Source organism: Oryza brachyantha, chromosome 10, assembly GCF_000231095.2.
Source record: "Oryza brachyantha chromosome 10, ObraRS2, whole genome shotgun sequence".
Taxonomy (NCBI): domain Eukaryota; kingdom Viridiplantae; phylum Streptophyta; class Magnoliopsida; order Poales; family Poaceae; genus Oryza; species Oryza brachyantha.
The window spans coordinates 30,436-55,769 of record NC_023172.2 but is presented as its reverse complement, the minus strand read 5'-3'; the positions used below and the strand labels follow the sequence as shown (position 1 = coordinate 55,769).

The window sequence follows — 25,334 nt, the reverse complement described above, 5'->3', positions numbered from 1 at the left end:
ATAGGGAAAAACTCAGGTTGTTACACCCAACTTCTCCCAAAGGACGCAACTAGGTTCTAGAGAACGTGGCTGCTCGCCCACATAGGGTTAGGTTGGCCCAACCGCCATGTCCTCTCCACCTGAATGGAAAGGCAACCGAGGTCTCGTATGGGAGACCCTCTTCTCCCGAGCAAAGGGATAGGGCCGGGTGGCACGCTTTCCCCCTAAGAGGGGGCAGGGGTTTGCCCCTAGGACCCCTTTACCAAGGGGGCCTAGGGGTCAGTGCACTCCCAAGGGTGGCGAGCCTCGGTACCAAGGGCAGGCCCACTTCAATTTGAATATCCAAGATTTTTTTTACAAATATATATATATATATATATATATATATATATATATATATGAAAAAGTCCATTGTGACTCTCTTAAAAGTAGGCCAAATCTAATTCATACTCCTCAACCAAAAATCATATTGAAACCAGTGCTATTTGACTCCCCAGTGGTTTTTGAAGGGCAGTTTTGCTGACATGGCATTATTGACATGAGCTTAGTCCCATGTGGTGTTTATGTGACACTAGAATTAAAAAAAATATCAATGGATCCATCTGTCATTTACACAAAAAGAAAAAATATTATGGGACCCACTGTGGGTCGTCCCACTCTCTCCAACTCTTCTTCCCGCGGGGCGAGCAAGGCCTACTCTCTAGCATATCTGCCACCGCAAGGCGACGATGCCCCAGTCCTCCAACTTCTGTGACAGCGGGGTCAACGTCGTCGCGTTCCCTCCGCCGCTGCCTCGTCTACCCCAAGTGCCGTCGGCGACAACATCCAATTGCAACGACTGCAACTCCTCCTTTGCGTCGTCACCGCCGTGAGCAGACATCACAAGCCCGAACGAGCAGCTCAAGAAGGACAACCACCCGCTTATGAGGGAGCTAGCTGGGCGAGGAGCTCCTGGGCTTGTCGCGCTTCCTTGACATCCGGCGGCTTGACTTCCATGCGTTGATGAAGGAAGACATACGAGCAGCGAGCACCAGTGGCGAGCAGCCCAAGCAAGAGCACTCCTGCAAGGAGAAGTGCGGTAAGCTGTTCGTCATGCTCCTCGACGACACCCATGTAGCTGCTAATGAGGAAGAGGGCGCAGGCGCGGTACGAGGAGGCAGCGGCCAGCGAGCGACCGATCAAGATGATCAAGATAGCCGAACCCTAGGTTAGCGTGTCGTCCTCGGGGCTGGTGCGGTGTGGCGGTGACAACTGAAGTCCAAACTCATGTGTGCCGGTGCTGCCTGCTGTGTGAATGCACGAGGATGACATATGGGCCCACATGTCAGTGGTCCCTCCATATATTTTTGTGTGTGATTGATAGATGGTTTTCACTGATATTTTGTTAATTCTAATACCACATAAGCGCCATGTGGGACCAAGACTAGATCAACACCACCATCTCAGTGACACGTCAGCAAAACCACCCTTCAATACCGCTAGGGAGTCAAATTGCATTGGTTTCAATAATTTAGCTAGTCATCCTATATGGTTTCTAGTTGAGGGGTATGAATTAGGGCCATTCTCGGCCGCATGGCTAAGTTATCTAAACCCCCTCTTTTTCACGTGCACGTTTCCCGAACTGCTAAATGGTGTATTTTTTGTAAAAAATTTCTATAGGAAAGTTGTTTTAAAAAATCATATTAATATATTTTATATTTTTAATAATTAATTAATCATGTAGTAATCTATTACTACGTTTTTCACGCCGGATAACTAACCTTCCCCACCCCCACTCCCGAACGCGGCCTAGATTCGGTCTACTTTAAAGGAGTCGAAGTGGACTTTTTTCCATATAGATATACACACACATAACATATCTATAATCAATAAAAGAGGTAAAGCCTATTTCAGCCCAAGAAAATCCAAAAAATATTAGTCTGGTTGTTCCTTCCCCACTTCATTTGGCCCATTAGAACTGAAATTGGTCCAATAGCCCATGTATTGCTAACCCTAGTTTTCCCTCTTGTTGTTGGACGAGAAAATTGCATATCTAGGATCCTTAACTTGTGGTTTCACGGAAATACCATTGATGAAATGGGCTTCAATAAAATATCACCATTAACATGGTGCTACTAGCTAGAATATCATTTTTCTTATTTTTTGATTTTGCTTTCCGGAGATTGTCGATTTTTTTGGGCAAAATTGCCCCGGGGTGGCGGGGTCCGTTGACTGAAAAGTTGCAAAACGTCAGTCGATTTTGTGACCCGCCCGATCTACATCTCAAGGTTATAAAAACGCAAAGAGTTTAAAAGCAAAATAACAAGGTTTGGTGGGCCAGTAGACCAGTGATCCATCTTAACGGGCTGGGAAAAACAAAAGGGCCATGTTAATGGGTTTGAATGTGTATTTTGAGACAGTTTGCACGCCTCTTTTGGATATGTTTTAGGCTGGGCCAGCTAGCACCTCTTTTGATGTGTTTTCGGCCTTTTGTGTGAGCCATATGTGTTAAGTGCGTTGAGGAAATTGAAGTTAACAAGCCCGATTAGTTTGGTTTTATGCCATTTTAGATGTATAATTTGAGCTTTCATATGGACCATATTTGTCGCATAGGCTAAAAAAAATGAATCTCATCACAATAAAAGGCACCATGTGTTTCATCAATCAAAACATAAGCACAAAGATCACATTGATCAAAAAATAAAATAATTTATGTAATAAGTTCTCTCGGATTGTACACATTTGAGTATGTTCTCAACAAACTATATATGTTGCTCAAGATGACACAGTAGTCAACAAGCATACATAACTGGAAAGACTATATGGAAAACAAAATATTTTTGTGCACAACAAATAAAGTAGCATAAATATACAGTGGACGTGTATCTTTTCTATATTTGGGCCAGCGAAGAATTATACAAAAGTGGAATTTGCTGCAGACCATTGATGTCATTGTCATTTAAATCCTAACTAAGCTTATGTTGTGTATGATAGCATCATCCACATTCTTAGATTAATCTATTGATCAATATATATTGTTTGTATATATGTCTAGATTTATTATCATCCATATGAATCTAGATAGTGCTATGTTGTATTAACTTACTAACTACTGACATTACTTTGAAACCTAGGAGAAATTGCCTTTATCCATGCCAACTCCCTTTGTAAAAAAAATGATCCTTTTTGTGATTCCCTGCAAAAATGACAACTGAAAATATTCTCAAGAATTCTCATTATTCAAGTATTGAAAGCGGACCAATACTTGCACAAATTTGTAACAGAAGTTGTAGACATTTATAACTGAAGTTGCGTGCATGTTTATTTAATGAAGTTGCACATGATCTTTATACTTTTAAAATCACATAATAATAAACTACCTCGACATAAATTTCCAACATACCAATACCCCAAAATACACACATACAAATGCAGACATGGATTTCACTTCATCAAATTGATTAGCACATATTGTTTCTCCATCCTCCAGCTAGCACGTGCAGATATAGTTGCATAAATTTAAAACTTAAGTTGCACAAATTTATAACTGAAGTTGCAAATTACGGAAAATTGCAACTATAGCAAGAAGAGGGTGCAATTTTGGTACAAGTCCTACAGTTAATCATTAATCAAACATATTTTCTCCTAATATAATAAAATAAGAAATAAACAGATTTTCTCCTGATATAGATTCATGTAGGTTGATTCAATTAATGGAAAATACGAATTAAATAGTATATTGCACTTTATTTATGCCAAAGTTACATCTAGTTTATGCAGAAGTTTCATATTTTAGATTATGCAAATTTTGGTTAAGCTTTGCGCAACTTTAGTCTATGCACTGTACAAGTATAGGTGATTGATTAGTTAAAGGGGCAAAATAACAATAATTACGCCCAAATGGTCTTTTATTTTATTGATGGTGCAACTGTAATTTGCAGAGAAAACAACAAGCAAACCAAAAACAAAAGAGAATTTTGTTACTGCTAGTGTAAAAGCTAATCCTGACATTTTTTTCTTAGAAAAGAGCGAGGTAACAGAAGAAAGAAGAAAAAAAATTGGTATTATACTAGTTTAACAAACAAAATCTTTCTAGGAAAATGTTTGTCTTTGGGAGCGATGCTACCAACAAGGATGCTTTTGTTCCACCTAAGAGTTCACGTATCTGCCTCTAGAATTAGCATCATATTTTCTACTATTACTTGCAGAGAACATTAACAAAATTTGCACATATTATGCAACTCCAGTGTATCAATTCCACAATTGACGGTACAGCTATGCAAGTTAACAACAAAATTTGTAGAGAAAACCAACCAACAAGAAGCTTCAGAGATCCATTAATTAGTGGCTGTAACTTTCCTCGAACAATTTCTCAACATATTGAACTGATTGGTCAATCGACAGAGAATCACTAGAATTCAGGCCAACCAACTGCCTCCCCATTCTGCCAAAAAAAATTTATAGGACGAATCAATGAGATGAGATGTAACAACATGCTCACACCTAGCCGCTAAGAATGAACAAGCAGTCATGGGTCAAAGTTTGGGCCATTCAATTTCTCAGCTGTAAGTTTACATAAAACAACAAATTCGGTTGCATAAGGTGATGATATACTACAAAATTAGTTGATGGCCAAAACAAAATCAATACGAAGGATAATGCATACAGTAGCAAAAAGAAAAAATATAGCATCTACCTTACCAAATGGCAAGCCAGTCCATGGATTGCTCCAGAGGAGGCGATTTTGTTGCTGTAGGTTCGGCAATGACGGTGGTGGCCGACGGGGCAAAGTGAGGCGAAGGGAACGGGGAGTAGGATGTTTAGGCCAGTCCACACCGCGCGAGGCCGGACGGCGGCACGGTCGAGCGGTGGCGCGCGTAGGAGGTGGGAAATCAAAGCTGACCTGGGTTGTCGATACGAGCGATTTCGCTGGGATGGGAGCGGCTCTCCAGAGGGTGTCCTGCTCGCGCTCCCATCGTCGACGTCGTCGTCGCCCAATCCAGTCCTCGGAGATAAGGTAGAGAGGAGATAGGTAGAGAGAGAGAGTAGGAGATGGGTGCTAATGAGCTGGGTTATCGGGAGGTGCTACGTCTTGCTAAAGCCTAGTTGGTGCACTAATATTAAAGAAAATCTATTGGCCCAGAAATCAATTGACAGATTAAGAAGTTTTCAGCCGACTGACAAATAGCAAAGGTGCCATTTCTAATCCTCTCCGAAGCTATTCTCTCTGTATGTACCGTGATGCACACGTCGCCGCCCGCCTCCACGTCGGCCTCCGCCCCGACGGCACAGCTCTATCGACAGCACTCCGGCAACCTTGCGCGAGAAGGCCAGCCTCCGCCGCCCTGTTCTGCATCACGGCCGCTCCCGTCCACATAGCTCACAGCAAGACATCCTGAACTTAATTAGTCTTCCATGCACTAAACCAAGGGTGGATGAAAATTCTCAAGACAGATGTTCTCTGTGCTTATGTTACTTCTTCTCGTTAATATAATAGAGATGGCATCAGTTCTTTTGAAATAATTTAAGAGCTTAGATTACGGTATATATATATCACTAGCAAAGTACCGCTATGTGGTCCTTGACATTGGATAAAGATCTGACAACTTTGTATATATCAGATATATGCTTCAGTTATGCGGTCGGCGGCGGTGGAGCGGGTGGTGCAAGGCCAGGCATTGGCCGGCGGCGTGGGCGGGCGGTGGCCTCGACGCCTCCTATGCTAGGCCTGGGCCTGCTGGAGCACGGCCTCGTCCACCCCACCGCAGACTTCGCCTCCCACTCCCAGGCCCTCAACTCATCCACGCAGCAGCCAAGCCAGCAGGTGATTGATTACCTATTCACCCACCCGTGTTTTTTTCTTGCCACATCTGGTCACTATGAATTTGTCGATTTCGTCATTCGATTTGATTCTTGGCTTGTGACCACCGATCTGGTTGTATTTTTGCCATGGCTATCGATGTTGGTGAGATTATGACAAAATATCTAGAGTTATTAATTGTGGTATATATTGAACATACAAGATTGAATTAACATTTCAACTTGATTTTGAATATATCTCTCAATTTTGAACTGACTTGTTTTGAAGCTAGGTAGGATTATGCTCGAGTGTGTTAAGTTGTGTGCTGACTTGTGAATCTACGTCACTACAAACTATTAATTTTCTTCATTTTGTACGTTGTGATAATTTTTAATAATAGTGTTATAGTACTATAACTAACAGTGCACCATTATATTTTAGCTGTAACCGTGGAGAGGAAGAAGGGGGCTGTCGTTGATCGATTTGCAATCCTTTTTTTTTTTTATTTTGGAAAGAGCTGCTTCAAAGGAGACAACTCAAAATAAAGATCAAATTGGAACTCAAGGTGAAGGCAATCTCAATCGCTCTTGCAATCATTGTCAGAAGCAATTGGTTATTTACCATTTCTGATCGTTTCATCATTTCTCATCCCTTATATGTTTCATATAATCATATGCTGTCAATTTCTATACGTTCAATAATGATCAATTTAATAAAATATATGTTTAGACTCAATTTTTATATTAGGTCTTGGGAAGAACAAGCCATTAGTTAATTAGACAAGAGTATCTTCAACTCTCTATAAATAAAAATGCATGTACAAGCTATCAAGTAGGTTGGCTATTGTCTTAAATGTATTTATTGCCTTTATATAGGAAAGAAGTTGCGGTATACCATATTCACGAAAGAATATACCTATATGAGCTCGGCTGTTAGTTGTAGTATATGAAGATTTTGGGTGAATCTGCTTGAAAGCTTATGAAGACACTATGGAGCATGACTTATACACTCTAAGGGAGGAGTAGGCCACTGACAACCTCGTATATGTTATCGCTTTGAGTGAAACTTGCTTGCACAAAACTTATAATTTAATACATAATTCATTATTCAAGTTGTGAGCAAGTATAGCTTGGAGTTCTAGATTTATACTCAATCTTAACATGTCTATGTTGAAACATTGATATATACACAATACATCGGAAACAAGGAAACAAAGAAATCTCTTAATTTATTTGAGATTTAGTGGGGAATTGTTCCAATTTGAATATGGGCAAAGCCCATAGGAGGAATAATTGCTCATTGGAGCTATGTTGTGAACTTTAATCCCACCTTACGTATTCTAGGAGATGGAGATCTTTTCAAAAAGAGATAATGTTTTTCTATTTGAGTAATACCGTGAGAGAGAACTAGAAAAACACGTAATCACTTGCTTAGCCTTACATGGCCTAGATTGGCGTGGACACACATAGGGGCGGAGCTACAGCAAAATATAGCAGGTGCCATTCATTTGCTTTTTAGTACTTTGAATTAAGATAAGATTATTGCGGGTGCCTGAGTTTGGATTAAGAATGTTGCATATATTGTAAAAATAGATGAACTCCAAATAAAAAAAATTCTAGATCAGATTCCAAGGAACCTTCCACACCTAATATAGCTCTGCTCCATGGCACACACATGCAACATGTGCGTGAATGATACGCCAAAATGGACTCCTCATCCTTGCGCCGACATTGTTTCTTTCTATCGCTTTGTGTTGTTAAATATTTCACCAGATTTATCTAAAGTTTGTTGTTGGAACTCTCTAGATTATTCAATAAATGTGGAGTCTAGATAGGTTAAGCATGACTTAGGCCCCATTCGGCACCCCATCTAATTTATCAAGATTCCCTCATTTTCATCAACACGCTTCCCGAATTGCTTGACGGTGTATTGTTTTGCAAAAAAATTCTATAGGGAAGTTGCTTTAAAATATCATATTAATCTATTTTTATTTTTTATAAAAATAATTAATTAATCATATACTAATCTATTACTATGTTTTTCACGTCTGGTAATATCACTAGAACGGAATCGGTTATCTATAACGAGCTTAAAGTGTCATCTCTATCGGGCACGACTCCTGTCACTAAACAAAGGTCAGTGATGTGACAAAATATCTTAATCAGGCATCCGACCCTCACGGATGGCACTCATCTCAATCGGGCCTAGATTATGGACCGTCACGGATGACTCTCATCTCTGTCGGTTCATAATTATGGCCCGTCACGGATGACTCTCATCTCTGACAGGCCTAGATTATGACAACTTCAAACAATATTTTCAAATACTAAATAATTTCAACTGAAAAAGTCATCAACAACAAAGTTGTATAACTCATCAAGATCTATAACTTTTACTTTTGTATTTTTGCTATATAACATTTTTTGAACAATTTGAATTTGAATTTAAAAATATAACAACTTCAAACAATATTTTTCAAATACTAAATGATTTCAACTGAAAAAGTCATCAACAACAAAGTTGTATAACTCATAAATATATAACTCTTATTTTGTTCATTTTTCTATACAACATGTTTTTGAACGGTTTAAATTTGAATTTAAAAATATGACAACTTCAAACAACAATTTAAAATACTAAATGATTTCAATTGAAAAATTTATCAACAACAAACATGTATAACTCATCAAGATTTATAACTTTGATTTTGGTCGTTTTTTTCATCCGATAAAGTGATAGTAACATTGTTCAAAAAATTCATATATCTCTCATCCAATTTATAAACTATAACAAATATATGTCAATTTTATGAACAATATTACTAACACTTTATTGGATGAAGAAACAACAAACATAAAAGTTAAAGATCTTGATGAGTTATACAACTTTGTTGCTGATGACTTCTTTAGTTAAAATCATTTAGTATTTGAAAATGTTGTTTGAAGTTGTCATATTTTCAAATTCAAATTCAAACTGTTTTTTATATAGTAAATGACCAAAATAAAAGTTATAGATCTTGATGGGTTATAAAACTTTGTTGTTGATGACCTTTTTAGTTGAAATTATTTAGAATTTGAAAATGTTGTTTTGAAGTTGTCATGTTTTCAAATTAAAATTCAAACTGTTTAAAAAAAGTTATATAGAAAAATGACCAAAATAAAAGTTGCAAATCTTCGTAAGTTATACAATTTTCTTGTTGATACTTTTTCCATTTGAAATCATTTAGTATTTAAAAAAAATTGTTTGAAGTTGTTATATTTAAAAATAGTCCTCTGTGACGGGCCATAATTTAGGTCCGTCACAGATGAGGGTCATCAGTGACGGGCCATAATTACGGCCCGTCAGAGATGAGAGTTATCCGTGACGGGCCATAATCTAGGCCCGATTGAGATGATTGAGAGAATCTCAATCGGGCATATATTTGTGCCTGATGAGTATCATCTCTGACGGACGCTAAGCATATGCACCTAGATTCGGTTGCGCGACTACATTTACAATGGGCTCATTGTAGGCTCGATTGAGATGACTTCGTTTTGATGGTCCAATAGCCTAGGCATGTGATGGACCATCATAGATGAGAGGATTTGGATTAGTGTATCCCTCAGCCGAATCCGACCTTATCCAGTTTGGTTACAAGTTCTAGAAATAGGGTCGAGTCAGAGTATCTCAATAAATATACCGAGTCATCATCTCCATGCAACACACGTGAAAACAATCTAGGGTTTTGCCACTTCTTCTGTATTGTGCCGTCACTCATCATCAGGTACGTCTCACCGATGTCCTAAATTGGGAGGGCACGGATAAGGTTTTTGGGAAACGTATCAAAGGCTTCCTAATGGGTTGGATGGAAATAGATTAAACTGGTTGGTTTTTAATTTGGATTTTTTTTTGGGTGGGTGCAAATGGATTCCTACTTTAAATGGTTTGGATTGGACTGGGTTATAGAGACAAATGGATTGGTATGGACTGAATTTGGTTAGGTGATTTGATGTTCGAAATGGATTTGACCCGTGGAGAGAAAATGGATCCTTTAATTGGTAGTCAATTGATAAGAGAATAGACATATGTGGGACCCATACGTAGAAATTGTTTAAAATTTGCACAAAGCTGCGCTTATACATAATAAATCATTCCACCTAATCTTAGTCAAATTTGATAATTTTTTATAGTGTGAACACGAGTTTTAAAACTTTGGGTCTAAGTTTATACATACTAAATGGGTACGTTTATCCTGCTAGAGTAGACTGGATTCATTTAACAAAATAGTTTGGTGCGGATTGGGCTAAAATCGAAGTTAGATTAGTTTTGATTGAATCCTAATAAAGAATAATTGATGCGGGTTGGTTTGGTAGACTACTTTGTAGTACCTACCTCCATTTCATATGGTAGAATTTTTTAGCCTTACCTAAATTCATCAATTGATGAATGTATATAATTTATATATTTATCTAGATTCAAGACAAGGCTAGAAACTCTTACATTACATTGTGAAACGGAGGGAGGGAGTACGTTGATGGATTAGAGTGGATTTAGATTGGATTGAAATCTATTGACAGGCTTAAACATATGCGTGACTACTCGTTCTTCGTCCACTACGTCACATCTTCGCTCTTTGGTGGCGGCACAACATCATTAACATGTGTTGCTGCATAACGCTGTTACGACCTATTGTTGCTAACTCTCCGATTCAGAATCGGGTTTAGAACCATCGCTACATTTCAATCTACTATATAAATTAATATATATTACTTTCACATACATGTCTATATCTTATTCATATATCTTATTCATAGAAGGCGATTTTGTTACTTTATGTATTCAATGTTATAATTTATTTATGCAATATGTACTACTTAAAAAATTCAGATATTTTTTTGTCTTGGAACGTCACGAGCCTCGACACGAGTTGTCGGCCTGGCTGCATCGCTAGGCCACCCTGGCGTTGGGCCGATCGGTTGGGCTGCCTCGCCCTGGCGGCCTGGTACGCTCCTTTCTTGGCGAAGCTTCGTGTCCAGCACGGACGACAGGTCCTTGATCTCGGGCTACCAACACTAGGTTCCATGGAGGCCCAATCATCCTGGTCAACAAGCAGTTTTGGTTCCTGCCTCTGCGCATGCAGCTAACTTTTTCATTCTTTCACATCTGCAAGAATCTCCAAGAGGATCTAACGGTCCACAAATCAAGTTGCGTAACATAGATATAGCAATTCCATTAACAAATTAGATAGGGAGCCATGACTGGAGGCGTGATTAATGATATTTACACATGAAAAATAATTTATAAATAAAACTTTTATATACTTCTTCATATCAATCTAGAAACAAAGGCTAAAAAATAAATTATAACAAAATAACCCTAAAATTATCTCCAAATTTCATGTTAAAAAAATTAAATTTAGGCTTATAAGCATCAAATAGTTGAGAAAAGATGAGATCCAATGTTCATGCGTGCCATCATCTATATGTAAAGTATTGTGCGTAAGCCTTTTTATTTGACGTATTTAACTTTTATATTCGTCTTTTTTTGCAAATATGAAAAAATATATAATTTATTTTTAAAGTTTCTTAAGAAATTAATCAAATAATAACAAGATATTTCATAATTATATAAATTTTAAATAAGATAAATGGCTAAATGTATATCCAAAAATCAAACGATGTAAAATAAAAAAAATGCTAGAGGAAGTAGATAGGATGTTGTACAGCAAAGCAACCGATATGCTTAAGTAGTTTTGCTCAATGGCTCATCGTATGAATTGTCACCCTGGGATTTTCTGTCCTAGCCTAAATTCATAAAAGAAATTGCTAAGTAACAATTGGCTTAATTAACTCATGAAAACCCCTCAAAAGAACTAATCTAATTAAATCAAAGTCCGCAAATCATTAACGGAATTTAAATAGAAATTGTAGAATATAAAAGTTTTCCCCAAAAATTAATTTTAATCTGGCAAAAATTGAGGCTTTTGTTTTTTTATCCTTTTTCCTTTCTTTTTCCCTCTTTTTCTTTCTTTCGGATTTGGGCCACAGCCCAAATCTCCTTCTTTCTCTCCTCCTTTATCTCCCTTTTTTCCTCCCAAGCCGGCCGCAGCCGCACCGGTCCAACTCCCTCCTCCTCCTCCCCGCGCGTGTCATCCCCTCCTCCCTAGCCGGGCCACCTCGGCCAGCTCGCCCGCGCCCGCGCGCTCGCATGCCCGTGTCGCCTCCCTCCTCCTCCCGCTCCCCGGCCCGAGTCGAGCCTGCGCCGCCGCCGTGGCCGACTCATCCTCCGCCGTCGCAATCGCCGCCGCGCGCCACACACACGTGCGCGACGCGGCCTCTAACCGCCGTGCCGCCGCCCGTTTTCCTTCCCGCACCCAAGCGCTGCCGCCCCTAGCCGCCGATCGATCTCGCCGTCCGGGACCCGTCGCCCTCGTCGCCAGTCGTCATCCCGTGTCCCACCACCACGTCGAGTCGCCACTGCCCTCATCATCGCATGTGAGCACCTGCATCCCATCTCCCCTCCTCTTCCTCCCCTTCAACACCATCGTCGGGCCACCCGCGCCATCGTCGGGCGCCGAGAGCCGCTCCTGGCCGCCGCCGCGCCTCTGCCCATCACCGTCATCGCCACGCGATCGTCGTGCCGTCACCGCCGACGCTCGCCATCGCCTCCCGCCACCGTGTACCGTCACCATCTCGGCCGCCACGCGCCACCACCTTCTCCACATGTCGCGCTGCCTCCACGCCATCTCGCCGGTGTCGCCGTCGCCTCCGCGCCGCCTCCTACTTCGCCCGCGCGCCATCGCTTCCCGCCGCCATGCGCCGCACCCCGGCCACCTTGCCATCCCCGCCGTCATCGGTCATCATCATGCGCCGTCGTGCGCCGCCGACGCTGTCACGCCGGTCGCCACCGCTGTTGCCGGACATCGCCGGCCGCGCCCCCTCTCTCCGTCTCTTGCTTTCTCCCTTTGTCGTGCGGGCCCCTCGGGTTAGCCGGTCAAACCCTTCCCCCCTCTCTCCCTTTCCAGCTAACCGGTGGGCCCGACTTGTTAGCCCAGCCGGTCAACCCTCTCTCTCCCCTCCCGTGGCCTCCACTTGTCAATCCCTCCCTCCCTCCCTCTCTCACTGTGCCTCCTTTCTCTGCTGATGTCAGCGTCTCCTTTAATTGCGTAATAATTGATTTAGTACTTTCTATTTATTTCTGTTTAGTTAATAAACCTAGAAAACTGCTAAAAATCATAACTAATTCGTCCGGTCTCCGTTTAAGTCCATTAAAATTTTATTAAATTCATAAAATTGCCAAAAGTCCATTAAAAGTATCATATCGATTGTAGCTCAGGCTGGTTTAGTAAATTATGTACAATCGCCTTGGCGAAGTACGAGAGTTTTGCTAGTAAATTAAATATACATGTGATTATATATTTACAACGGTACATACGTATGTACTCCCGAGATCCGACCAACATGATTTCTGTCGAAATCCATATCCCCGAACATCCACGAGTAGTGTATGAAAGTCGACGTTGGCATCGGCTGCTTGCGGCGGTGTAGACGACATACTGTCCTTGTCCACGAAGGCAAGCTCACGAGCGCTGGAGTCCAAACTCCAAAGGCAAATTGGATACGCACATTCATTACTATATTTTGTTAATATATAGAAGTCGAATTTAAACTTACATGTGTTTATGTAGTGATATAACTCATATATTAATCTATCTTATCAAAAAATTTTATATATTTTAATGATTATTTAGATGACATGTAAGCAACAGGTGAACATCCACCCATGTGCTAAAAAACTGCATCCATGGTACGTGGTATACATCAACGTCATGCAACATCCGCTAGCAAGCAATGCTGGCAGCCTGCTCTTCTCTGCTCATCTGCTACTGCTAGCCACTAGCTACTTATCACTCTAACTTTGTATTTCTTGCTACTTGTTTTGCTAATAGGATAATACATGCACCTCAAATTTTGGCTAATCTCTTCTATGCCCCCGAATTATGCTTACTTCCTTATATACCCCTAAAATTTGGTTTTGATCCCCTTCCATACCCCTTTCGTCAGTTGACGTTAGTTAACCGTCTACTTTCAACAAAATAGATAATTTTACCCTTTAGATAAACATATAAATTTATGAATTACATTATTAAAAATATAAAAGTTTATCTCATGAGACAATTAGTAGTTATGAATTTGCTATGCAATACATTATTTATGAAAAAATATATATAGATAATAAAATAAAAAATATGTATTTATTTTGTTTTTAAAAATTTAAAAAATAAGGAGTGTGTTAACGCCAGAATTTGGTAATTTGCCGTTGGAGATTAAACTATGATTAAAGACCGAGTCGGATAGGAAACAGGGCAATCAGATAGAAGACCAGGCGGAATATAACTCGGATTTAGCCGATGGAGTCCGGATCGGATAAGAAATAGAGTCCGATTAGGCCTAGATTGTTACAGATAGATTCGGGAATAATCAGAGTCCGTGTAATTTAATTTTATCTCTTAATTAGAGTTAGTTAGGATTTTATCTCTAAGAGATTAGAGTCCGATCGGGACTTGTGTGTTAGAGATAGAATCTATCTAGGAGTTTTATTTCTTTTTATCTACTAGAAGTTGTATGTCGTGTCTAACACGGCCTAGCCTCGACCCGAGGGTATAAATATGTACGCCCGGGGTCATTGTTTTTTATCTACACATCAATTAGATCAAATACTTTTGGCGCATCGGCATCCTCTTGTCCGGGGTTTCAACTCCGGCGGAACTTGGCACCTGATGCGGGGCTGCATCACTTCGATCTCTAGCGGAGGGGTAAGTCCATCGTTCCGCCGGGCCACGGTAATCGCGCGGCTAGATTAGGATTGTCTCGGTTCGGTCCGATCTTGTAATCTGGTTGTGCGATTGCCAGTTATCGTATTAGTTTCAACTTGAGTTACTTCCATATGTTAAGTTGATCTGGTCGACTACTTTGGCGATCTACGTGGGTTTGATATTTATTGTTTGACATATTCAATCTAGTACTGTCTCGGTTTGGTCCGATCTAGTAGATTGCGTTTGTCAGATGGTTTATATCAGATTGATGTATTTTGCTCATAGTTTTATCGGAGTACCAGCCGATAAGTTACCAGTCATCGGCTCATTGACTTGATAGCAATCTAGATCTGTTTAATATCTATCCCGACATTGGTAGGTTTAATCTTGAACTGTCTTGGTTAGGTCGGATCTTCTATGATTATTCTTAGCAATCTGGGCTAGGTATTTTATAGATCTTGGTTGTTTGTCCACCGTCTTGGTTAAGTCCAATCTCCGTACGTCTAGTTCGATCTAGTTACAGGGGCTCGTCCGATCGACTAAGATTAATAAGTAACTTGGCAGGTTACGCTGGTCTAATATTTAATTTAAGTTTATTTCTATTTGAGTTTCTAGCTGATCCAAGCTTTTTACAGCCGATTGTTTAGTCTATCGGCTAAGTGCTGCTGTGTCGATATCCAATCGGCTGGATATTTAGTCACCTATCGGCTTATTTTACTGCTTATCTTGTCAGTTGCAGGATCAAACTGACTGGCACGCCCGCGCATTCTAAGAATTTAGGTCCTGCACTGGAGCTGTCTAAGATTGACTCTCAGGCCTTCGTGTGTGACACGTCAGATCACATTTTTAACGTCAACATAGTGTTCATATAAAAATAGGACTACCAATGTTCACGATATTTTTTAAGAGTGTTCCAGATAAAAAAATATATTGTCCTATTAAATTTGAAATAAAAATTAATTTATTATATTGTTTTATTTAAAATTTGTGTCAAATTTTTTCCGCTAATTATATTTGTCTCATGAGTTACGTAAAATACATGTACTATGCACTCAAATAAAAATTTCGATCCTTTTGGAAGCTTGTATATATTCATCCTAGCTCGTTGCATGGGGTGGAACTAATTAAGAAAGCTGTTACTGTCCTCTTTGCTGTCACTGCAATGCCCTTGGCCTTGGATGGTTTGTGTACCGCCACGTCGGATGAAACCATCCTCAAAAGTTGAGAATCACCACTGCACGCGGGGGGGGGGGGGGGGGGGGGGGGAGAAATAGTTAGAAGGAGGTGTTGAGGAAAGATATTTGGAGGCGGCAATATAAACATTAATTCTTCTGTCTGTTATATACTAACAAAATTGTTGTTGCACCTGGATCTGGTGGCGCGGATACAGTGAGCATTGGTGGAGGCGGCTGAGCCAAGCGGAGCCCATCCACTCCTACGGACACGCGGAAAGCTACCAGACGTAGCCTTCGTCCCAGTCATATATTACGTTGGAAGATCGTTTCGCTTGGCTTCGCCTCGTCTTTGTCTGGCCCTCCTTTTTTTCTCTTCTCATCTACTCTTCTCCATCGATCGATATAAGTAGGGTAAGGATATGATGAAGAGCCGTCCGTAGCCAAGCATCGGATACCCCTCCACCACTGTAATTGTTTATCATGGCCTCCGACGTCGTCGCGCTCTACGGCGCCACCAACGGCGACGGCACCGCCGCCGCGCTCCAGGAGTACAAGTCCGCCACCTTCTCTGTCAAGGTCGGCCTCGCCCAGATGCTACGCGGCGGTGTCATCATGGACGTCGTCACCCCCGAACAGGCGCGCGTTGCCGAGGAGGCCGGCGCCTGCGCTGTCATGGCGCTCGAGCGCGTCCCCGCAGACATCCGCGCCCAGGGCGTGTTAGAAATAATCTTGTTGAACTAGATGATCATGTTTATTTTGTTGCATGGTATTAGTTGGAGCAAAATTCTTAGCTGCATGTAATAGTGATTACGACACAGTGGGCTAATCTCCCGTGAAGTACAGAGTAGTAGTGAGTGCTTAGAGTAGATTGGCAGCCAAGTAATAGGTGCATGCAGTCAGAATTAGTCTTCAGAGTACGTAGTGCATTAGTCTTGCATGCTTTAGTTTGTTGCAGATGCATGTGCATGCATGCAGCTAGTTTCATGGCGCAAGTAAGCACGTCGCCGAGGACCTTGTGGAGTTGCGGCCGAGGAATCCGAACGTGGGACGTCGTGTGCTTACGAAGTGGAAGCTACCTGTGTGAGTCATTAGTTTGTATTATAAATAGGTGCATATTGTAATCAGTTTGTTAAGTGAGAAGATAAACCAGAAAAGGGTACTAAGTTCAGTGCGGTGCTGCAAATACTCTGTGTTGCGTTGGTCTTCTTCCTTGTGTTTTTCACATGTAAGTGAGAGTTGTGTCCATTGCGATCGCGTGAGTTGCTTTGATTTCCATCAGGGCGGCGTCGCCCGCATGTCCGACCCGGGCCTCATCCGCGACATCAAGCGCGCCGTCACCATCCCCGTCATGGCCAAGGCGCGCATCGGCCACTTCGTCGAAGCCCAGATCCTGGAGGCCATCGGCGTCGACTACGTGGACGAGAGCGAGGTGCTCACCCTCGCCGACGACGCCCACCACATCAACAAGAACAACTTCCGCGTCCACTTTGTCTGTGGCTGCCGCGACCTCGCCGAGGCGCTCCGCCGCATCCGCGAGGGCGCTGCCATGATCCGCACCAAGGGCGAGGCCGGCACCTGCAACGTCGTCGAGGCCGTTCGGCACGTGCGGTCCGTCATGGGCGACCTCCGGGCGCTCTGCAACATGGACGATGACGAGGTCTTCTCCTACGCCAAGCGCATCGCCGCGCCCTATGACCTCGTCATGCAGACCAAGCAGCTGGGCCGGCTCCCCGTCGTGCAGTTCGCGGCAGGCGGGGTGGCCACCCCCGCCGATGCGGCCCTCATGATGCAGCTCGGATGCGACGGTGTGTTCGTCGGCTCCGGCATACTCAAGAGCGGTGACCCTGCGAGGCGCGCTCGCGCCATCGTGCAGGCCGTCACCCACTACAACGACCCCAAGATACTGGCGGAGGTCAGCAGCGGGCTCGGCGAGGCCATGGTTGGCATCAACCTCTCCGACCCCAAGGTGGAGCGCTTCGCCGCCCGCTCCGACTAGTAGCCCGCCCAAGAATTCTTCATTACATTACATATATTATATAGTATAGCATCAAACGGACGTGGGGAAACTGTCTTAAGCACGACATCCACCCGTGTATTTGCATATCATCTAAATAGTCGTAAAAATATAAAAAAAATTGACAAGATAGATTAATATGAGTTATATCACTCCACAAACATACAAGTTTAAATTCAACTTCTACACATTGTATAAAAAACAAAAAATAAACTGAAACTTGTATATTTTTGTTACCGCCCTTAGAAATTAAATTTAAACTTGCATGTTTGTGTAATGATATAACTCGTATTAATCTATCTTATTAATTTTTTTCATATCTTTAACGACTATTTAAATGACATGCAACCAACCCATATGTTTAAAAAAAACTGCATCCAACGCAACGTAGGTGGTATACATCAACAGCATGCAACATCTAGCCAGCTATGCGGCAGCCTGCTCTTCTCTGCTCATCTGCTACTGCTAGCCACTAGCTACTTATCACTCTACCTTGTATTTCTTGCTACTTGTTTTGCTAATGGGATAATCCCACCTCAAATTTTGGCTAATCTCTTCTATGCCCCCGAATTTTGCTTACTTCCTTGTATACCCCCAAAATTTGGTTTTGATCCCTTCCATACCTCTCCCGTTAGTTGACCGTCAAATTTCAACAAAATTGATAATTTTACCCTTTAGATAAACATATAAATGTATGGATTACATTATTAAAAATGTAAAAGTTTATCTCATAAGACTATTAGTAGTTATGAATTTGCTATGCGATACATTATTTATGAATATATATATATATATATAATATAATAAAAAATATGTATTTATTTTGTTTTTAAAAATTCAAAAAATAAGGAGTGTACATATAAAGATAGGACTACCAATGTTCACAATATTTTTTAAGAGTGTTTCCGATAAAAAATATATTGTCGTATTAAATTTCAAATAAAAATTAATTTATTATATTGTTTTAAAATTTATGTAAAATTTTTTTGCACTAATTATGTTTGTCTCGTGAGTTACGTAAAATGCACATACTATACACTCAAATAAAAATTTCAATCGTTTTTCAAGCTTATATATATTCAAACATATATCATCGAGGGCATTGAAGTCATTTGTCACAAACTTAACGGTGAAATAAAGGAAAATCTAACGGCAGAGGTATGGAAGGGATCAATTAAAATTTGAGGGTATAAAAATGATCGGGTAATTTTAGGGTATAGAAGAGATTGAGTGAGTTTGTAGGTGTATATAGGGAATTTACCCGCTAATTGCAGTGGATCAATCTGTATGGATGCTGCCATATACAACAATATCAAATCCCTTGATCATGCATGCTGATCAATACTTCCTAGCATATATATGCATGTCACCCTTAAAACAAAACTAATACCCTGTCTTTCAAGATTAATTCAACCCCGATCAGCGTGTATGATTTATACTTACAGTCGTTCGTGCATGCGCAATCCATTAGCTACTGCTAACCATACACTTCTTTACTGCAAGCTAGTCTTTCTCATCTCATAAACATGGACCTTCTTCGTTCTTGTAAAATCACCATCGATGTGAGAGCCCATCAAGAGAGAAAAAGAAAAGAGAGTGAAATCCTTAGCAATACTTAATTTTGTGCTTCGTCTTGACCTAAAACCCACTCAAATCTTCTCCATGGTCATAGCATGCTCCCATGTGTGTACGATATTACTAGGATGTGCATGTTAAATAAATACCAACGTTAGGGGCATTTAAGTTTTTGCCAATGCTACAATGACATTTGTCTGTAACATGGAGACCTTAGACCCATATATTCTAAACACATAGGGTGATAAATTATTAAAAACTTCTAGGAATGATTGAGTACAAAAGGATACACGATGATAAAATGAGGAAATTTATATCACAGGTTATTGATAGGACAAGCAGATACAACGAATAGTTGAAAAATACATGTAAACAAGATTTGAATTCTAAAAACCAATATACTACCTCCATCGCAAAATGTTAGCAATTCTACGTCAAGAAAAAAGACTAAAATATCACTTAATAGATAAAAATGGATGTGGGTGGAAGGGTAGGTAGTGATAAAATTAGAAAAATATTTAACGTGAAGTGATTGATGGGATAAATAGTATCATAAATAACAAAAGAATATTTATATTCTATACCTCCAGATTTAATTTTCAGAAATATTTATATTTTAAAATATAGTATGTATTTTGGATAGGAGGCAATATTCCGGATATGTTTGGCAACAGAACAAGTCCAAATCAGTTGGACAAGAATATCCCTACACATACCCCTAACTTCCTAAAACAACCCTCGCCCCCCTAACCACTGGCTATGAGCATGTTTGGGGGAGCTTTAGATTCTGAGAAGCAGTAAACTTCTGAGAATCTAAAAAAGCTTCTAAACCTAGCTTCTCCAGCTTCTGGATTCTTAGTTTATTTTCTAGAATATGTGACTACAGATTCTCAAAAGTTATGGACCGTTTGGGACAGCTGCTACCAGAAGCAGCTTTTGAAAAAAACTGTAGCTGGAAGAAGCTCCTCCAAACAGGCAGAATAGAGCCTTGTAAGTGGACGGTAAGGGCTCTAGGCAGCGGCGAGCTAGGTGGAGCCGGGAGGATGGCAAGGCAACGAGCTACGAGGAGACATGAGGATGGCAACGGTTCGCATGGCACTGAACTGGGTGGAGCCAAGACTAGACGACCTGCATGCAGCTCGATGCTCGGTGTCGTGTAGAACGATGGCCATGGGCTGAGGAAGGTAGGTGGGCGGATGAGGAATCAGGGTGAGAAATTAGGGGGCCATTTCTCTTGAAAGTTCATCTAGCCCCTAATAGAGTTTTGGATAATTATGATTATGCTATTCAAGCATATTTCTGCTAATAAGTTTGTGATGCAGAGAAGTCGCTTTGATTCAACAAGGATTGCAGGATTAAAACGATCAAAGTGTGTTGATGTCAAAAGTTGACTAGATGACGTGTCACACACGAAGGCCTGAGAGTCACTTCTTAGAACGCTCAGTGCAGGGCCTAAATTTTTAGATTGCGCGGACGTGCCAGTCAGTTTGATCTTGCAACTGATAAGATAAACAGTAAAACAAGCCAATCGACTATCGAGCCGATAGGTAACTGAGAAACCAGCCAATCGGACGTTGATGTAGCAGTGTTTAGCCGATAGGCTGATCGATCGGCTGTTGAAAGCTTGGATCGGCTAGAAATCCGATACAAATATACTTGAATAGTTAAATAAACGGTGAATCCTTTGTTACGCTCGGCCAAAATAAATTAACATGTAAATCTCATAAGCCGATGCAATACAAATAACTACCGATCTAAATAAATCAAGCCGATTGGTGTAAAAGTAGTAAAATAAGGCAATCGACTACTCCATTGATATAAATATGACGAGCATGCAGATCAGCAAGGATCATCGGCTATAAATGACTGACAAACGACCAAGATCTATAAAATATCTAGCCCAGATTACTGACAAACGACCAAGATCTATAAAATGCCTAGCAATGTCAGGCTAGATACTAAACAGATCTAGATCGCTATCAAGCCGATGAGTTGATGATTAATAACTTATCGGCTGGTACTCCGATGAAACAATAAGCAAAATACATCAACATGATATAAACTATTTGATAGATGCAGTCTAATAGATTGGACCGAACCGAGACGGTACGAGATTGAAGATGTCAAATAACAAATAGTAAATCGATATAAGTTGCCAAAAGTGGTTGCCCAGATCAACCCGAGATACAGGAGTAACTCAAGCTGAAAATGATACAATAACTAGCAATTGTACAACCAAATTAGAAGATCGGACCGAACCGAGACAGTTCTAATCTAGCCGATACGATCACTAGGGATGGCGGAACGTAGGACTTACCCCTCCGCAGGAGATCAAGACGATGCAACCCCTCCTCAGGTGCCAAGTTCCGCCGCTGATGAAACCTCGATGAGGAAGGTGGCGATGCACTGAGAGTAATTGATCTATGTATTGAGAAGTAGATGATTTACAATAACCCCAGGCATACATATTTATACCCTCGGGTAGATAGTAGTCCATGTCGGACACAACACACGACTCCTAATAGATAAAAGGAAACAACAAGTTTCGATCGGACTCTAACTCTTTTAGAGATAAAGGAATATCCTAAACTAACTCTAACTACTAGGGAAAATTGCGCCGCCAAGCCTTGGTCTTCACGATTTCTTCTTGAATCCGGACTCTTCCAGATAAGATTTTCATCCGCTGATTGCACATTTCCTTAACTGAATCCACTAAGGTAATTTTCCAAATTTTGTTGTTAACAGAGTATTACTGTTAACGCCAGAATTTGGAAAATTGCCATTACAGATTAAACTGTGATTAAAGACCGAATCAGACAGGAAGCAGGGCAATTAGATAGAAGACCAGGCGGAATACAATTTGGATTCAGCCGATGGAGTCCGGATCGGATAAGAAATAGAGTCCGATTGGGCCTAGAATTTTCCAGATAGATTCGGGAATAATTAGAGTCCGTGTAATTTAATTCTATCTATTAGTTAGAGTTAGTTTAGATTTTTCCATTATCTCTAAGAGAGTTAGAGTCCAGTCGGGACTTGTTTGTTAGAGATAGAGTCTCAATAGGAGTTTGTTATTTTTTTATCTATTAGGAGTTGTCGTGTCCAACATGGCCTAGCCTCCACCCGAGGGTATAAATATGTATTCCCGGGGTCATTGTAAACTATCTACAATCAGATCAACCAAATTTCGGCACATCACCACCCTCTTGTCCGAGGTTTTCAACTCCGGTGGAACTTGGGACCCGACGCGGGGCTACATCGCTTGGATCTCCGGCGGAGGGGTAAGTCCTATGTTCCACCGGGCCACGTTAATCGCATAGGCTAGATTAGGACTGTCTTGGTTCGGTCCGATCTTCTAATCTAGTTGTGCGATTGCTAGTTATCGTATCAGTTTCAGCTTAGATCACTTTCGTGTTTTGAGTTGATCTGGTCGACCACTTTGGGTGATTTACGTCGATTTGGTATTTGCTATTCAATCTAGTACAGTCTCGGTTCAGTCCGATCTAGTATATTGTGTTTATCAGATGGTTTATATCAAATTGATATATTTTGTTCACTATTTTATCGGAGTACCAGCCGATAAGTTATCAGTCATCGGCTCATTGGCTTAATAGCAATCTAGATTTGTTTAGTATCAATCCTGACATTGCTAGGCGTAATCTTGAACGGTCTCGGTTGGGTCCGATCTTCTATGATTATTCTTAGCAATCTGGGCCAGATATTTTATAGATCTTGGTCGCTTGTTAGTCGTTTATACCCGATGATATTTTCCGATCTACATGTTCATTATATTGACATCAATAGAATAGCCGATTGCCTTATTGCATTATTTTTATACCAATCTACTTGATTTAGTTAGATCAGTAGTTATTTATGTTGCATCGGCTTATAAGAATTACATGCAAATTGGATTTAGCCGATCACGGCAAAGCATTCATTGTTAATTATTCCAAGTAATTCATCGGTTTGTTTATTAGCCTTATTGATCTTCATGTTTTCTATAATTATATCGTGCTCGACTGCATATTGTCTTGGGTTAAGTCCAATCTATGGTTCGATCTGGTTATAGGGGCTTGCCCGATCGACTAGGATTAATAAGTAACTTGGTGGATTACGCTGGTCTAATATTCAATTCAAGTCTATTTTTATCAAGTTTCTAGCCGATCCAAGCCTTTTACAGCCTATCGCTCATCCTATCGGTAAACGCTGCTACACCAACATCCGATCGGCTAGATATTTAGTTACCTATCGGCTCGATAGCCGATCGTCTTGTTTTATTGTCTATCTTGTCAGTTGCAGGATCAAACTGACTGGCATGTTCGCGCACCTTCTAAGATTTAGGTCCTGCTCTGGAGTTGTCTAAGATTGACTCCTAGGCCTTCGTGTGGGACACATCAACGTTCACATTTTTTACGTCAATAGTTACTAGGCGGTTTTCGATGAAGATCGATGACTTCTATTTTTGATTTTGAGTCGTAGGAACGCCGTACTATTAAGAGGGGTTGCAAGTGGCCCCATATACATCCATGAGTGAATCGGTTTCCTAATTCTAGGTCTAGGTTTAGAATTTCTAGAGCCCAGACCGGACAGTCCAGTCAGAGACGAATAATCCGGCCACCTTCTAGAGAGAATCCCTAAGTGTTGGTCGGACGGTCCGACCCCTAGCCGGACAGTCCCGTCAGTAGACTTTTTCCAACGGCTACATGATGTATGATAGGACTATAAATTGGAGTTAGTGTTCTAACCATTGTTGAGCCTTCCATTTCGAACTAAGGGTCTCCTAGGGTTGTTCTAGAACTTCTCAAGCTCTCCCAACTAGCCCCATGATCATCTAGAGCGATTATTGGGAGGATTTAAGTTTAGAGATGGAGTTCTAGCTGGAGAGCTCATGAGGGTTCATTTGGAGTCCATGGATGCATATGGTGACGCTTGAAGCTTGTTACTCTTAGATATCACTCTCTTAGACGGATAGGCGTCGTCCGGTAGCATCTGATTCTTCTGGATTGACCTAGAAGATTTGTGAAGGTTCCACCTAGCCTCTGCAAGGAAATTAGATAACTCTTGATAGTGGAAAAACTTGGGTTTTCGTCTATAGAGTTGTTGGATAGAGTAAATCGCAACCTAGGGTTGAGAAGGGTCGTTTGATCTTGATCTTGGTGGTCGATCAAGGATCAATATGTCATTTTACTTTTAGATCGTTAAAACACGTATAGATGATTACTCACAAATTATTTTCCGTTTACAAAAATGTTGTTTGACCTTTTCCGTTGGAAAACAAAAAGATGATACCGAGGTTTTCCCTGTACATATGTCCTCTACCAATGGATTATTAGGCCTAGTGGGTCTAAAATAGTTCAATTTGATGTAGGATGCTTTTATACATAATTAGTGAGCACATATAACAGAGACTACAGAGTTTTCCTCTAATAAGATAGAGTAATGAGCTATACATTTTATCACAAGTGTTTTCATCGGTAGAACATCTTACAAAAACTACATACATATATGGGTTAATTTGATCCATGCCACTGCAAATATGGCTATTAAATTTGATCCATGCCACTGCAAATATGGCTATTAAAAAAAATTGTCATTACAATTCATGTATTCACAAGCATGACATTGGTATTCACACAATATTTGATGTTGCCATGCCATACATCCCATGGCCACTTTGACCCATGCTGACTCATATGGTATTTTCTATTGTCGATATTGTCCATGGCTTGGCCTCTAGATGGTTTGGTTGGACACTGATGTGGTGAGCCAGCGACTCACTTTCCCCCAACCAAAACCCTAGGTTTCAAATGTGGCGACGATGATGACACGAAATGGAGAGGGAGCTTGCGGTTGAAGGGAAGTACAGAGAGGCAAGAGGACGCATGTTTAGGGAGCCGGAGGTGGTGGAGCAATGACCGGGAGGAGGAGGAGATGACAGAGCGAAGAGGACGACGCTAGCATTGAGTGGAAGGCCACGGTGGTGATGGGTTGGCGGAGCGTTGTGGAAGTGGTTTTGGAGAC

The 25,334-nt window shown here is 41.0% G+C and overlaps 1 protein-coding gene and 1 pseudogene across 1 annotated transcript; both read left to right on the top strand.

Moving 5' to 3' along the window:
* Window positions 1-531: 531 nt before the first annotated feature.
* On the top strand, window positions 532-1,234 carry LOC102706504 (annotated as a pseudogene).
* Window positions 1,235-16,037: 14,803 nt separating this feature from the next.
* On the top strand, window positions 16,038-18,025 carry LOC102704916 (probable pyridoxal 5'-phosphate synthase subunit PDX1.1). Its single transcript, XM_006661523.3, has 2 exons — window positions 16,038-16,441; window positions 17,007-18,025. The coding sequence occupies exons 1-2, from the start codon at window positions 16,208-16,210 to the stop codon at window positions 17,721-17,723; spliced, it is 951 nt and encodes a 316-aa protein (XP_006661586.1). The 5' UTR covers window positions 16,038-16,207; the 3' UTR covers window positions 17,724-18,025.
* The last annotated feature ends 7,309 nt before the right edge of the window (window positions 18,026-25,334 follow it).